This window comes from Oryza brachyantha, chromosome 3 (genome assembly GCF_000231095.2).
Source record: "Oryza brachyantha chromosome 3, ObraRS2, whole genome shotgun sequence".
Classification (NCBI taxonomy): domain Eukaryota; kingdom Viridiplantae; phylum Streptophyta; class Magnoliopsida; order Poales; family Poaceae; genus Oryza; species Oryza brachyantha.
This window is the reverse complement of record NC_023165.2, coordinates 11,297,975-11,312,283: the sequence shown is the minus strand read 5'-3', so window position 1 is coordinate 11,312,283 and position 14,309 is coordinate 11,297,975. Positions and strand designations below refer to the sequence as shown.

Here is a 14,309-nt window from a genome sequence, read left to right as displayed (position 1 = left end):
AAAATGGAAAAAAGTAGTTAGCAGATCTGCAGCAGTAATAATTCTTTAGAAAATATGACAAAAAAGCAAAGGGAATGCATGATCTTCTAAGAAAACCTTTTACAAAGCGGAAAATGAGTTAGCAGATCTACAGTAGGACTAATTCATCACAAAAGATGAGAAAAAAACATGAGAGAATGTAGGATTGTAGGATCTTCGGGAAAAAAAGACATAAAAAGGAAAAATATTTTGTTATTTATCAATAGTATGAAAACATTTAATTTTAATCCAACACCCTACAAAATCGATTGATGTATTTAGTTTTTTAATTATTGACTAATATGCGGCCCAAAGAAAGAATAGAGACAGGGAGAAGGAAAAATAAACAGAGAATGCAAAACAGAAAAAAAATGCATTTCCAAGGGGAAAAAAATTCGGAAGCCCAACTGAAATTATCAGAGCCAGGTTTCGATCCTGGGACCTGTGGGTTATGGGCCCACCACGCTTCCGCTGCGCCACTCTGATTTGCTGTTATCTATGCTGGTTCTTCTCTCTAAATACTTTACGGCCCAGCCCATCAAGAAGGCCCACGGAGGCAGGCTGCGAAGGCCGGCCCGCGCGTACAGGGCCCACCCACGTGACGCCGCCCCCACGCCACCCACATGCAAACGCAACACACAAGACACAACGCAAGCTGAGACACGGTCGGCGTGACCCGCCCCCCCCGCCCGCCCGCCCGCTGTCCGAACTCCGGACCAAACCGACCCGCCGGCCGAGAGGAGGACCGACCGGTCACGGCTCCCCCGCGCCGCCACCCAACCAAACCGCAACGCGCTCACACACAACACGAGCTGAGTAGTCGCTGAGATAGAGAGAGAGGGAAAAAAAAAAAGTAAGGTGGTTGAGAAAATTTTTTTTTGGGAGAATTGTTACGTCAAATATTTGACTGGATATTAGAAGGGGTTTTCGGATACGAATGAAAAAACGAATTTCATGGTTAGCCTAGAAACCGCGAGACGAATCTTTTGAGCCTAATTAATCTATCATTAGCATATATTGGTTAAGGTAGCATTTATGGCTAATTATGGGCTAATTAGGCTCAAAAAATTCATCTTAAGATTTCTTTCATAACTATGTAATTAATTTTTTATTTAAGTGTCAAAAATTCGATGCGATATGATGTTTTTATAAAAAAATTTAGGAAATAACAAGGCCTAAATGGAGGGGGCCGCGCGGTAAAAAGTAGCGCGGCGAGGGCGGAGGAGCGTGGGGGGAGGCTTCGCGTCGACGGGACGGGAGGGAGAAGAGGGGGGAGGAGGAGCGGGAATCGCGTGATCCGCCGAAACCCTAGGTGGTGTGGGGTGGAGGGGCTGCGATTTGGAGGAGAGTGGTGGCGGCGGATGCTGTCGGTGCGGGGGCGGCAGGAGGGGTTCCGCGGTGGCTCCGGCGCCGGCGCGATGGACCACGACGTCGAGCTGGAGGAGGGGGAGGCCTGCCCCGACGACGACGGCACGGTCGGGTGCGTCGACCCCGACGTCGAGCTCTCCTACATCGTGAGCGCCCTCGCCCTCGTCCTTTCCTCCCCCGTCTCGCGTGGCCTCGCGGAATGTGCGCGCTTGCTCCGCGCATCCGATGCTGATTTCGAGGATTGACGTGAGAGTTCAGCGCGGGAGGACGGCTTGATCGGTCCGGTTTGCGAGGAGATACTTGGCAGCCTCGCACGATTTTTATCAGTTCGTTATTAATCGGTAGGCGGGCTGCTAGTTTCGTAGGGTGAGGAGTGATTGCATTCATTGTTCCGTTTCATCTTTTTGGAGGATGGATTCTTGTCATTTAGGTGATTCATTGATGCGCGTGGGTAATGAGCAATAGCCAATCTAGTTCAAGATTCTTTCAGTTCGCTTATGAGGAATGGGCAATTTAGTACAAGCTTCTTCCATGCACTATCCTCATAAGGCAATGCTTGCTCGCCTGATTAATTTGGTTACAGTTATGAGTTCATTACTATTCATTCAACAAACTAAACAGCCCATTAAGAAACGTTAAATTGTAATAATTCCCTTTTCATTAAATGCGTAAGAATTTGTGATCCATTACAGGGGGCATTTTTTTCTTGTTTATTGACTCCACCTGATATCCAAAGTTCTGATTTGTGGTCACAGTTGGACACCTTAACCAAGAGAAACTTCTGTCAAAGTCACGCGCAAAGTCTTGAGTTTGCTAGGTGATTGCTGCAGTTATTCCCTTCATAGATCAGTTACACTTCTATTCACAAGTACATGTTATAGAATGCGTGCAGTGAAATCTTGAAAACTTAAACCACTGATTCGCGGATAAACTAAGATTTGAAATGTAAAAATGTTAGTAATAGGTTTCTTCTGAAAAGTTCTTTCATATTGTCATATCTTCATTATTTTTTTTATTGTTAGAAAAAGCTATGATAAAATGTGTATTGGAGATTGTGTCGATGTCCTAGATGACAAGTAACAATGAATCGAGAGAGAATTTATTTGAGGAAACCCAGAACACTCTGTGTTTGCTTGTGTGCGTGTGATATGATGTCCATTTCTGTGATCAAATCATTTTATTTCTGATCTTCATTAATTTATTTCCATGTTTTCTTTTTTCGTTTCAGGATGAAAAGCTTCAGCATGTTCTTGGACATTTTCAGAAAGACTTTGAAGGAGGAGTATCCGCAGAGAACCTAGGTAAAGGGCTAGTAGTCCGCTGTACTCGTTACTTTATTCACTGCATTTCAGAGTCATATTAAGTACTAATCACTTTTTGACAGGGTCAAAATTTGGTGGATATGGTTCATTTTTGCCCACATACCAGCGGTCACCCCCACCTTTGCCTCAAAGTAGAAGCCCACCCAAGGTGGCAAACATTGGCATCTCAAGATCACCTTACCGACAATCTACTGAGGTGCTTTATTAGTTTTTCTTGTAGCTGTAACCAGTGTATATTCTGGTGTATGTTCATGTGTCATGATTACAAATGCAGAGCATGGATCAATATCCTTCAACTGTTGCAATGGAATCTATCTCCCGAAATAATGGATCCACTGCACCTCCTTCTGGTGATTTATGTAAAAAGGAAATCTGCTCAAGCACAAACGGCGAGAAGGACTCTGTAGCCTGTTCTGATTCCTTGGACAGCTCATTTAATGGTAGTGACCAGAAGACACTCAAAGTTCGGCTCAAAGTTAGTTCCACTAATACTTTGACAAGAAAGAATGCAGCTATCTACAGTGGCCTAGGCCTTGATATTTCTTCATCTTCATCCATGGAAGGAAGTCCTGATGGTATTGAGGCTCAATCTCCAGAGTTTAGTAACATGCCATATGAATCTCCTCGGACAATCCTCCAGGTATGGATGTTTTATGATCACTGACTAAACATGTCTAGTCATTAAGCATAGTCAAACAAGTGGATATAACTGCTTACATTTTTTTATCTGCATGATCAATAAGATCATGACATACTTTTCAGTTCCTGGAGGGTTCTTGCTGTCACCTCTGCATGGAAACATTTTGAAATTGACGAATAAGGTCACCCCGTTGGTAAACAAATGGGAAACTAATATGGACTTACAAAATGTACCTAGAGCAGTTGATGGGCATTCAGAGCATTCTCTTTCATCAGGACATGTTAAAGGCCATGTGGCTAAGAAAATGAAGCATGATGGCAAGAAAAAGAAGTCCATAGATACAAAGACTAGAAAAGATACAAATAGTACTAGTGCAATAGCTGGCAAGGAGGCTAATGTAGAAATACCTTCCAGCGATGTGATTTTATCAGACACACATAATATACCTGGTTCGTCTGGTGTCCCGACTACAGAGTTAAAAGGTGTGAGTCAATTTACAGAAAAATCAATTAAAGATGCTCGCTCGAAACAACAAATAGTCTGCAATGACCTGGGAACAGTTAAAAGTGGAGCAGTCAAAATAGAGGCAACAAAGCATGGAGAAGAAAACAGTAGTTTTGACAGTTCAGGAAATGGTTCTGTACTACCAAGGGGTAAAGTAAACCTTGCAGCAAGCAAAGTGGACAGGACTTCAGAAGACTTGAATATAACTAGTCACAGAGATTCTCCATATGATAGGAAGAAAGAAAGCAAAGTGAAACCTATGAGAACATTTGAGCCTGCCATGGTTGATTTTGAAGGCAATGACGACAAGGACTGGGATGCTGGGCCATCAGGTCCATCAGATAATTTGAAGATAATTCCTGGTAACAAAACCTTTGCCAGTGACAGAACTGCGGATGGTAACTCCAGATCTGAGGTCAAACGATTGCAGAAGGATCACAAAGCTAATTCTCCAGCACCATCTAATCTCATAGAGGATGGCATTTGTACTCATTCTTCTGTAGCACTTAATGATGGGAAAATTGATTCTCATTCCAAATCTAATCATTTTGAAAATAAATCCAAAGCAAGATCTCATAAAGATCTTAGTGAAACTCTGCCTAAGAGATATATGGGAAACAAGGAAGAAGCTTCATTGGATAACATAAGTGTTCAGGGTCGACAGAAAGAGAAGATGATGGACAGTGATAATGAGAAGGAATTTCATATAGCTGGGCCAGCAAAAAAGGAGATCCCTTCCACTGTAAAGCATGGCATATTTCCAGGTTCAGAGGAACAACAGTTGCATCTGCCGTCAAATGGTGGGATAATACCCTCAAATGCAGCTTCTCTTCCTGCACCTGTTGTGATAGAGGATAAGTGGGTATGCTGTGACTTGTGCCATAAATGGCGTCTCCTTCCCTATGGGACAAACACTTCCATGCTTCCAGAAAAGTGGAAATGCAGCATGCTTGACTGGCTGTAAGTACTAGTTCAGTTTTATTATAAATGCATTTATCCATAATGTTATGCCTCACCATACGTGCATGCTTCAATTGGCACTTAACATACGCTGAATTGTCCTCAGTTCATGTTTAATAGTCATACTTAAATTAATAATCTTAGTTATGTATGATCTGGAATTTTTCTGTCCGTTTTAACACCATTTCTGATTAGAAAGGTAATTTTACTAATTTCGGATAAATTTAAGCTCAAAGTCTTGTTAAATGGCCCATAAGCTGTGAAAATTCAACATTGAGGTGGCACTGCAAATTCAGGAGTCATGCAGTTTTCTTTCTATGAGTGTTTCTGACATTTGGAGGAAAAAATTGCATTACTGAAAAATATAATCCAAATTTGTATTTGCAGACCTGGGATGAACAGGTGTGACATTAGTGAGGATGAAACAACAAATGCTCTAAATGCACTCTATGTCACTCAAATCCCTGCCACTGGTATTTCTTCAGGTGGCCCTCACACTGGGCATGCAGGTGCAGCAGCATCTAGCACCTACAATATAATTGGACAACTTGGACAGAATAGGAAAAGGAAGAATGCTCTGAAAGATGAAAACTGTCTAGTTGAGAATTCTTACCTTCCTGCCCCAGCATCAGTGACTATCATGAGCAATCAACGAGCTCCTGCAAAAAATAAGGAAGTTGTTGATAGTGAACGTTATCCCAATGACAGTGATTTTGTAAGAAGACATGAGCTGGGGCCAGTGAGCAAATCAGCTGACCATTTTGCTGAAAAGCAGAAGTCTAAGCACAAGAGTCGCAGTAGCCACTTTGATGGAGGTTCTGCTCTTCTTCATACTTATTGCCTGTGTTTTTCTGTTCTGTATTATCTTCTGATACTTTTCAGTAAATGTTGTGCTGTGCTATTTGCATTTTGTCCTGACATATGGTTCCTATTTAAATGCAGATCTTACGGAAAAATCGAAGAAGCATTCAAAATCTAAAAACAGAAGAGGAAATGATCGAGAGGAGCACAAAACATCCAAGAAAACAAAAAAGGATGATCGACATTACTTTGACAAAGATTGGGAAAATCAATACGATTTAGCTGGCAACGAAGTTCATGGTGAAACCAAGGCTTTTGCTGCAAAAGTGAAAACGTTAAAGGACTCTTGTGAACGAGGTGAGTTTTCTTTACAGCAGGAAAAAGCTTCAAGGTATGATATTTTGGAAAAACCCAAGAGAAATAATGACAATGATGTAGGCTTTCATGAGAAGATGAAAGAACCACATGCAGATACAGAAACATTAGATTTGTCTGGCAAAAAGAAGATAGTGAAGGAATGGGAAGATAGCCGGCTCAGTTCAATGGACCACACAAGCAAAGGGGCCGAGAATGAGAATTTGGAGAGAATGTCAAAAATAAAGAAGTTTGAAGCTAGGCCTGGAGAAGTTCGGGATGCAAATGCATTATTGTCTTCTGCTGGGGGGCGTCTTAATAATGAGCTAGTTGCTGACAACAAATTTGTTACTTGTAAAGAAAGTCCATCAGAACCATGGGAAAATCAACCTCCCAGACAGGTTTTGAACTTGACGGAACCCACTAGGAGGGATGTTGCCTGTCATAAGTCTTCTACCGTTGCAACTTCAAGCTCTTCAAAGGTCTCAAGCTCTCGGAGAAACAAAAATTCTCAAGAAACAAAGGGCTCTCCAGTTGAATCAGTATCTTCATCACCGGTGAAAAATCTAACCATCGATAAGATTTCTAAGGCCAGGGACACTGGAAAAGATGGAGCATTGAATGCTGATTCAAGCGTCATGCGTACCCCAGTGAAATATCCAAGCAACGAAGTTGGTTTCTTACATACTGGGAAGCAAGCTAAGAATACTGAGAGCAAAGCTACAGGTGATGCCATTTTGCGTGATTATTTGCAAGGGTGTTCTGATGGTAATAACAAGAGAGACCTGTCAACCCAAGCTCAAATTTCTGATTTCATTCATTTGGAAAAGTCTATGGATAGCAGTAGGCCAAAGGCATCAGGGAGAATGGACCTTGCTGCAAATAACTCTGGTGTGGGGAGCGGAGATAATCAATTGTATCCTGGTGATAAGAAGATCTTGGATACACATAGCCCTACACTGCAACCTGATCAGCGGGCTCTTTTTAACCAAAGGGCCACAGCTGATTCCACTGGACATAAAAGTAAGAACAGTACTCTTTCTCGCCAAGGTAGAAATGGATCCAGTAACTTGATTTCAGATGGAAATAAGCAGATTGAGATGTCATCCAGAAAAGAGAAATCACGTCCTAGAATTGATAATCAAGACATGCAAAAGCCTATTGGTCAAGATATTCATTCTCATCGGAAAGAAGGCAAATTAGAGGTTCACACCTCTAGAGCAAAATCAGATGCTTCAAAAAACAGCACACAATCAAGGCCCAATGTTGAGAATGGAGTGCAGCATGGAACTATGGGGCAAGCAGTTTCAAATCCTTCAGATTCTACAAGTCCAATTAGGAGGGATGGTAATATGGTTGCCTTTGCGCTCAAGGAAGCTCGGGATCTAAAACACAAGGCTAATCATTTGAAGGTTGGTGACACCAATTGTGTTAAATGTTTCTCAGGCAGCTTAATTGTGTTGTCAATTTTGCTTGAAGTATGTAACGACAATCTGCCCTGCAGGATAAAGGACTTGAACTTGAAAGTATGGGCCTATACTTTGAGGCAGCTTTGAAGTTTCTGCATGTTGCATCTCTTTTGGAAACTCCTAATCTGGACAATTCAAGATCAGGTGATGCTGCTCAGTCAATGAAGATGTATTCAGAAACTGCAAAACTCTGCAGGTGAGCTACCTGTGATTTCTGTTGAATAAGTTTATATAGTTTTGTTTCATCAAGTGGTTTTGTCTTCCTTTTGTGGTTGTGACATGAGTACAAAAGGTTACAGTCTTTTTTGGGTTTAACCCGTAACTATGCTGCCTTAGCATCCCTCTTAAACTGGCCATGTAACAGTTAATATCTCACAATCTTTTTTATAGTATGGTTTTCCGCTGCAAACTTGAAATCCATTATTGCATGCCTGCATTATTACTTTGTTAAGACACATCAAAATTTACTCTGGGATGGAAACAATCTGTTCTTTTTTTTAAAGGAGAGAATTCTGGCTATTTAATTGAACTACACTGAATGATGATGAATTGGGCGATTGCATCTAGTCACGTAGTGATTATTCCCATCCATATTAAATTAAACAGTGTCTTGTTAATGTATTAGCAGTTGAGTTTTGGGATTAGAGAGAGCATGTCTAACTTCGATACTCTGTGAAGCAAGCTTTTTAAGTCCAATATACTAAAATGTTTTTTTATTTGACTGTTCAGCTTTTGCGCTCATGCTTATGAACGATGCAAGAAAATGGCTTCTGCCGCTTTAGCATATAAATGTGTAGAAGTGGCTTACCTCAAAGCAGCATACTACAAGCACCCTAGTGCAAACAAAGATCGACAAGAACTGCAGTCAGTTTTACAGACAGGTCCTGGTAATTTATGTCTTCCTTTTTTTTTGGCTCTAGCCTGTAAACCGGAATTTCAATTTTTAAAGTCTTGTTGGTTCCTGCTGGGTTTCTTGGAAACTTGGGGACTGCTTCTACTATCCTTTGTTCGCTCTGTGTCAATCTCATGTTGGAAAATTTTCGAACATTACCGATTTATTTTAGGATGAGCAATTTGGTCCCTGAGTTACTTGCTTAGCTAATCAAAAGGACCAATTTGGACCTGTAACTTCCGTAACTGGTTCAGAGCTATCATGCGGATGCTTACTAGGATTTTTATTTCAGTTGCTTTACAATAAATGGTAAGCTTTCAATGAAAGTTGGTGGGGGGGGGGGGGGAGCAAAGTGGTTACCAGTTCTACTGTTTTAAGTACATAAAGCATGGTAGAACTGTGAAAGTCCAGCTACAAGACTTACCTATCATCTCTATGCAACTCATATTTGTTTAACCACAAATGGTTTACTAGATAAACCAAATTATACAAAAATGTAGTCATGGCGCTAGTAATTGATTGATTGGCCTAGAGAGTGCTACATCTAGACATAGACCCATTACCAGGGTTCACCAAACCGTTTGATCTAAGCCCAGCGGCAGCACGGTTACTACCTTGTGGTAACCGTGAAAACCTCGATGAATTCCTGCGATTTTGATCTATGCCCAGCGGTAGCACAGTGACTACCGTGCGTAACCGCGAAAACCTCGATGAATTCCCACGGTTTTGTTGCAGTTTACCACGAAAATCATCGCTTGTTGATTTCATGGAAAAAAAATGAAAATTCGCGGTAGGGACTGTTTTGTCCTGGTTTTCACCGCAGTAACCGTGCGGTTTAAAGTGAGAATCAATGCTTGATGAACCACAAAAAAAAATTAATTTGCACCAATTTTATCTAAATGAAACCGACGGTTACTGCTACCGCACCCAGCAGTAAGCCTGGTTACCATGACGGTAACCGGCAGTTTCATGAACCCTGGCCATTACCCAATATCTAACTTGGTTTTATATGATTCTTGGCAAAACCATTTTTGCTGATATTTTTATCTGGTCACTGTAATCTCTAATCAAGTTATGCTTGGTGCATTCTTCAATCTATTTTTTTTTCATGTTGTAACATGTTTTTACCAATTTTGTTATGTTCTACACCTTTATTGCACTGCTACTAGCTATTACTAATTCTCTGACTTCATACTATACTCTATGAAACTTCTATTTTTATTGAGTATTTTGTGGCAGTTTATGGAATTTTATGTGTATATTGGCTCTTAATTGTTTCTTTATATAGGTGAATCTCCATCGTCGTCTGCTTCAGATATTGATAATTTAAATAGCCATGGGTTGTCTAAGGTTCCTTCAACCAAGGATGGAAATTCACCCCAAGTGGCCGGCAACCATTTGCCACTAGCTGTTCGTAACCAAGCACACTTATTGAGGCTACTTGCCTATGTAAGTACCTTATTGCTCATGTCCCAATTAGCTGTTACTTTCAATCAAGCTACTCACATTTATTTTGGTGAAATCTTTTAGTTTTTAGGTGTCATTTCCTTCATCTGTCCCTTCATGAAAACATGTTTGTAGAATGTAGATTAGGATATGTCAGCTGTCCTGCTGTTAACTACTTCATTCCAAAATATAAGCATTTCTAGGTTGTTTAGCAAATATTAAGGTTCAGCCAAAAGATGCACAAATTAAGTCACCTCAGTGGTCTATTTCTTGAATTTTGAATGGTTTAGATTCCCTTTCCAAGCTTCTAATTGGTGGGAAATCATTAATGTGATGAAAATCATGGGAATTAGCACAGGAATGCTTATGTTGTGGTACATAATTTGAATCCCCCACATGCTTATATTTTGGATCGGAGGAAGTATTTCCTAGTCTGGTGTGTCACATGAAGTCCAACAAGCAGAACCAATTTCAATGTAATGTATAATCTATTTTGGGGGCTTGTATAATCTATACCCATCAAATTGGAGATGAATCAGTAGGAGTTCGACACAGTAATATTTTCTAAAGTTCAATTAGTATGGGCAGTAGTGGTAATATAATGTGCTTTGGAATCTAATTAGTGAGGGATATCTTTATTAGTTGGTTTAGTTCCAGCAAGACTTCTGTGTAACTAAAAAAAAATCAACTAATTCTTTAATAAACAACTTATAAATAATTAGTGCTTTTGAAAAGCCAATGCATTGCCAAACAGGGCCTAAAATAATGTTATTGTGAATTATTTGGTTAAGGTTAAAGCAGGCAGTTCTCATATAGACAATTTGGAGCTATATTATCTACGACAAAAAAGTAGCAAAACCATGTATATCATAAATACAATGGCATCCATGTTGATGACAGTAGTCGTTTTGTCCATAGCAATGTAAGTGATAATTTTGTCAAATTTCTATGAAAAATATTTTTCGTGCGATGATAGTTGGGTTAGATGTACATAAAGTGAATATGCAGCTTAAAAGACTATTAATATTTGTACCCAAACATTGCTAAACCCTGTTTTGGACACCAAGTCGTGCTTGTCAAATACGCTTCCACTTTGGGCCACACGAAGCTGATAGCATGGAACCGAAACCATCAAATATTTATTTACCATCATCAATAATTGGCTCTGATTGTTATTAATGAGTAAGGATAATGGAAATTCAGTGCTCTCCCATCGAGTAATGATACTTGGAACCTAACTTCAGTTTGTTTTTGTTGATCTTTAGACAAATGATATCAATTGTGCATTCGATGCAACTCGGAAATCACAGGTTGCTATTGCTTCTGCTGTTGGTAGTCTGCAAAGGGAAAAAGTTGTGGATGATGGTCTTGCTTCAGTAAGAACAGTTTTAGATTTTAACTTCAACAATGTCAATGAACTACTGAGACTTGTCCGGCTTTCTATGGAGTCGATCAGTAGCTGATACTTTCAGAAATCAGAATTGCAGGAAATGACACCCCGTGATTAGCTATTGTTGGAATGCCTGGCTGCAGTTACGTCAGTATACTTATACAGCACAAAAGATATGGGTCCTACTAAGTCTGCTGTGAGCTCAGTAGGAACTGGGACTGCCTTTCCTGGTTTATGTACATTTGGAGGCATCCAGCGCTTTTTCATACAATTTGGAGTATCTACTTTGGATTGATCTTGTATGTTTTGGAGGCATTCAGTGTTTTTTTTACAGTTTGGAGCATTTTCTTTGGATTTATCTGTTCATTTTGGAAGCATCAGCTGCTGCTTTATACAATTTAGAGCATCTGCCTTGGCAGTTGGTACGCAGTTACTGTGTGAACGGATCCAGCTGAGGTAGAACAGATTCTCATGTGTGATGGTTTGAACTCTGGCAACTATTCTACTGTAGGTAGACAAAGGTGTTGTAATTGGGAACATATGGGATAGCAAGCACTCCCTCGCCATGTTTCTGTAGATCATATGAATCTTTGACTGGGGCTTACTTGTACTAACTTCGAAGCAGTACTGCAGCACTTTTTTTATTGATGTGCGGGGCACAGATGATGTGCCAGCACTCAAACAATTTTCAAATGGGTAAGTTTCACTTGCGAGTATAAAAGGCTAAATGATTAGCACTTCCCCTCGTCTTTCCATGACATCTGGTATAATCTTGTGCAGGGGGAGGAGAGGGAAATTGGCAGTAATAACCAAGATAAATGTTCTGCGTCTCATGTAGCCTTGTGGGCGAGACCTCAAGCAGGTATTTGTATATTCTTAAGTACTACTTACAATACCATTATCTGTTCCTGTTCTGCTGTAAGCAAATCATACATTTTCATTTCATTGCAACATTCTAATTGCCCTGAAAACTATAGTAAGCCAATCCATTATTTGGAAGCTAACTATTTTCCCTGTTTGGAGATGCTGCCTAAAATTCCATTTATTTGTGAGCTACAAATTTCTACATACAAATTAATAGAAAACGAATGGTATATATGCTCATTAATTGGTGGGAAGCTTCCCTCAAGTACAGTTATCTTACAGTTTAAGATTAACTTGCCTAGTTGCCCCCATCAAATTGTTTCGGGATAAAAATTCTCGAACAAGCTGTAGCCAACCTGGTGATTGTGTGCCTTTTACATAGAAAAAGCCAAACAACATATTTACAAAGAAAAAATAATTTATGAAAATTTTTTTATATTTGTATTCTTGGCTATCTAAAGGCCAAGGCTGGAAAATAAACTTCGGTGACAAAATCTCAAAATCAACTCCAAATTTATGGTTGAAAAATTCAATTTTTTGGCTTATAAGTATAAGTAGAAGCAAAATGGAGAGGTGATACCTGATTAATTTGCCCTGCTTATCATCATTACCACGAAGTGAAAACCCTATTGGCCAGACTGGAAAATGGTGATAGTCCACGTTAACTAATGATAAATTGCCCCCACATTTACGGAGTTTCCGAGTTGATAAAATGCACTAAAATTATAACTTTTGTACCTTTACCAAAAGATCTACTGAATATGGATTGTATTTTTCCAGGTTAGCAAATGGAACAGTTTGGAAGCATGGTGGACAATGAATTCTACTAACCCTGTAAATCTCATGTATAGTAGATTAGCCTGACACCAAAGAGATTGTTTCCATGTGTTCCTGTGCAACACAAGTCACAAACCTGTAGATATTATTTATTTGCAATTCTCGTCAGCTCCTAAATACTGTTCATGATATGTCAGGACTAGGGTGAGCATTTGCAGCGTAAATATTATACATGCATTTTATGCACTAATGATGTGCCTGATCAAATTTGTAAAATTCTTGCCCTAAATATTCCTTTTGTTGTTCTTTGTTACGCACTATAGGCGAGTTCAGCAGCCAAAAAAAAGTTTCGCCTGCTTTTCAAACCAAGTGTTGAATCTTTCATCCACATGAATCACCTTGTTGTCACTTAGGGCAAGTCTATTTAGCGAACGTTCGTGTGGAGGCTTAACGCACGAACATCATATTTAACTAACATGTATGAACTTTACAGTATATATATTTTAAATGTACAAACTTTAAATATATAAACTTTGTACATATAATATTTTAATATAGATATATAAATATGTAGATTTATAATTAAAAACGGAATTCTACGTTGAATTGGAGACGAACGTGTACAAACTTTTTGTATAAATTTTTTTTAAAAAAAAGATGTTATGCTGGAAAGGGAAACAACGAGCCTTCACGTGAAACTGAGGCATGTGAATGTTCGCTAATAACCCTTCTAGATAAACAAGTACAATATTAAGTATACTCGGTTTTAGCTAACTTCTCAATCTACTTGCTGCTATGTTGTTTCATTTGTGGCACATAAGCTTTTGTTGTATTATTGTACTCTTTATTATCATCTTTGTAGCATGTTGATCAGCTCTAAGTATTGAACCAACGTCCACAACTTCAAAAAGGCTACATGGGTGGGCATCAAACAACCGTGTTGTTGTTGTTTATGTTTTCGATGAAAACAGATCTAAAACTGTAAAATTTTGAGGTTTCAAAGCCGGAACAAAAGTAGATTCTGAGTGATTTTTTGGCTTTCAAAAATTTTAATATGATATATCAAATTTTGATTGAAATTTGATGCAAATGTCATACTGCCCCTGCCTAATCACCACCAAGCAAGCCATTAGAACCCTATGCAGCCAGAAGGTCAACAACGACGAGGCATTATCTAAGGATCGTGTTGACGGAGTTGATGACGACAGAGATGACTACAAGACCGACAATGACAAGGTATTATCTAAGGGCTGAGTTGACGGACTCGATGACAATGGGGACGATTGTGGTGTCTCCCTAACCAAATTTGAGCGGGCGCAGGAGTGGACACCCCTCACCAAAACGACATCGATGTGATGACTTGGTGGACCCAACGTAGCAACATACGACGATGACAGCGTGGTGCATAGATCTAGGGTACATGGCGATCGAGCATGAACCAATCTAGGCACTAGTAGTAGTATGAACCTCTAGATAGAGACCGGCCAACAAAGAGGTGTAAGTG

At 39.8% G+C, this 14,309-nt stretch overlaps 1 protein-coding gene and 1 non-coding gene across 5 annotated transcripts; one reads left to right on the top strand and one right to left on the bottom strand.

Moving 5' to 3' along the window:
- Window positions 1-432: 432 nt before the first annotated feature.
- On the bottom strand, window positions 433-504 carry TRNAM-CAU. The gene has a single exon. It is a non-coding gene; the product is annotated as a tRNA-Met (tRNA).
- A 718-nt stretch (window positions 505-1,222) lies between these two features.
- On the top strand, window positions 1,223-13,163 carry LOC102709821 (cysteine-tryptophan domain-containing zinc finger protein 3-like). 4 transcript variants are annotated; one of them, XM_015835314.2, is made up of 14 exons: window positions 1,223-1,532; window positions 2,615-2,687; window positions 2,771-2,904; window positions 2,983-3,348; window positions 3,452-4,812; window positions 5,200-5,627; window positions 5,755-5,970; window positions 6,052-7,379; window positions 7,472-7,632; window positions 8,166-8,323; window positions 9,617-9,777; window positions 11,040-11,860; window positions 11,945-12,026; window positions 12,809-13,163. In XM_015835314.2, the coding sequence occupies exons 1-12, from the start codon at window positions 1,380-1,382 to the stop codon at window positions 11,235-11,237; spliced, it is 4,737 nt and encodes a 1,578-aa protein (XP_015690800.1). In that variant the 5' UTR covers window positions 1,223-1,379; the 3' UTR covers window positions 11,238-11,860; window positions 11,945-12,026; window positions 12,809-13,163. The 4 variants fall into 4 exon arrangements, with proteins under 4 accessions (XP_015690800.1, XP_015690799.1, XP_006650076.2 ...); XM_015835313.2 differs by having other exon boundaries at window positions 5,755-7,379; window positions 11,040-11,150; window positions 11,254-11,860; XM_006650013.3 differs by having other exon boundaries at window positions 5,755-7,379; window positions 8,166-8,317.
- The last annotated feature ends 1,146 nt before the right edge of the window (window positions 13,164-14,309 follow it).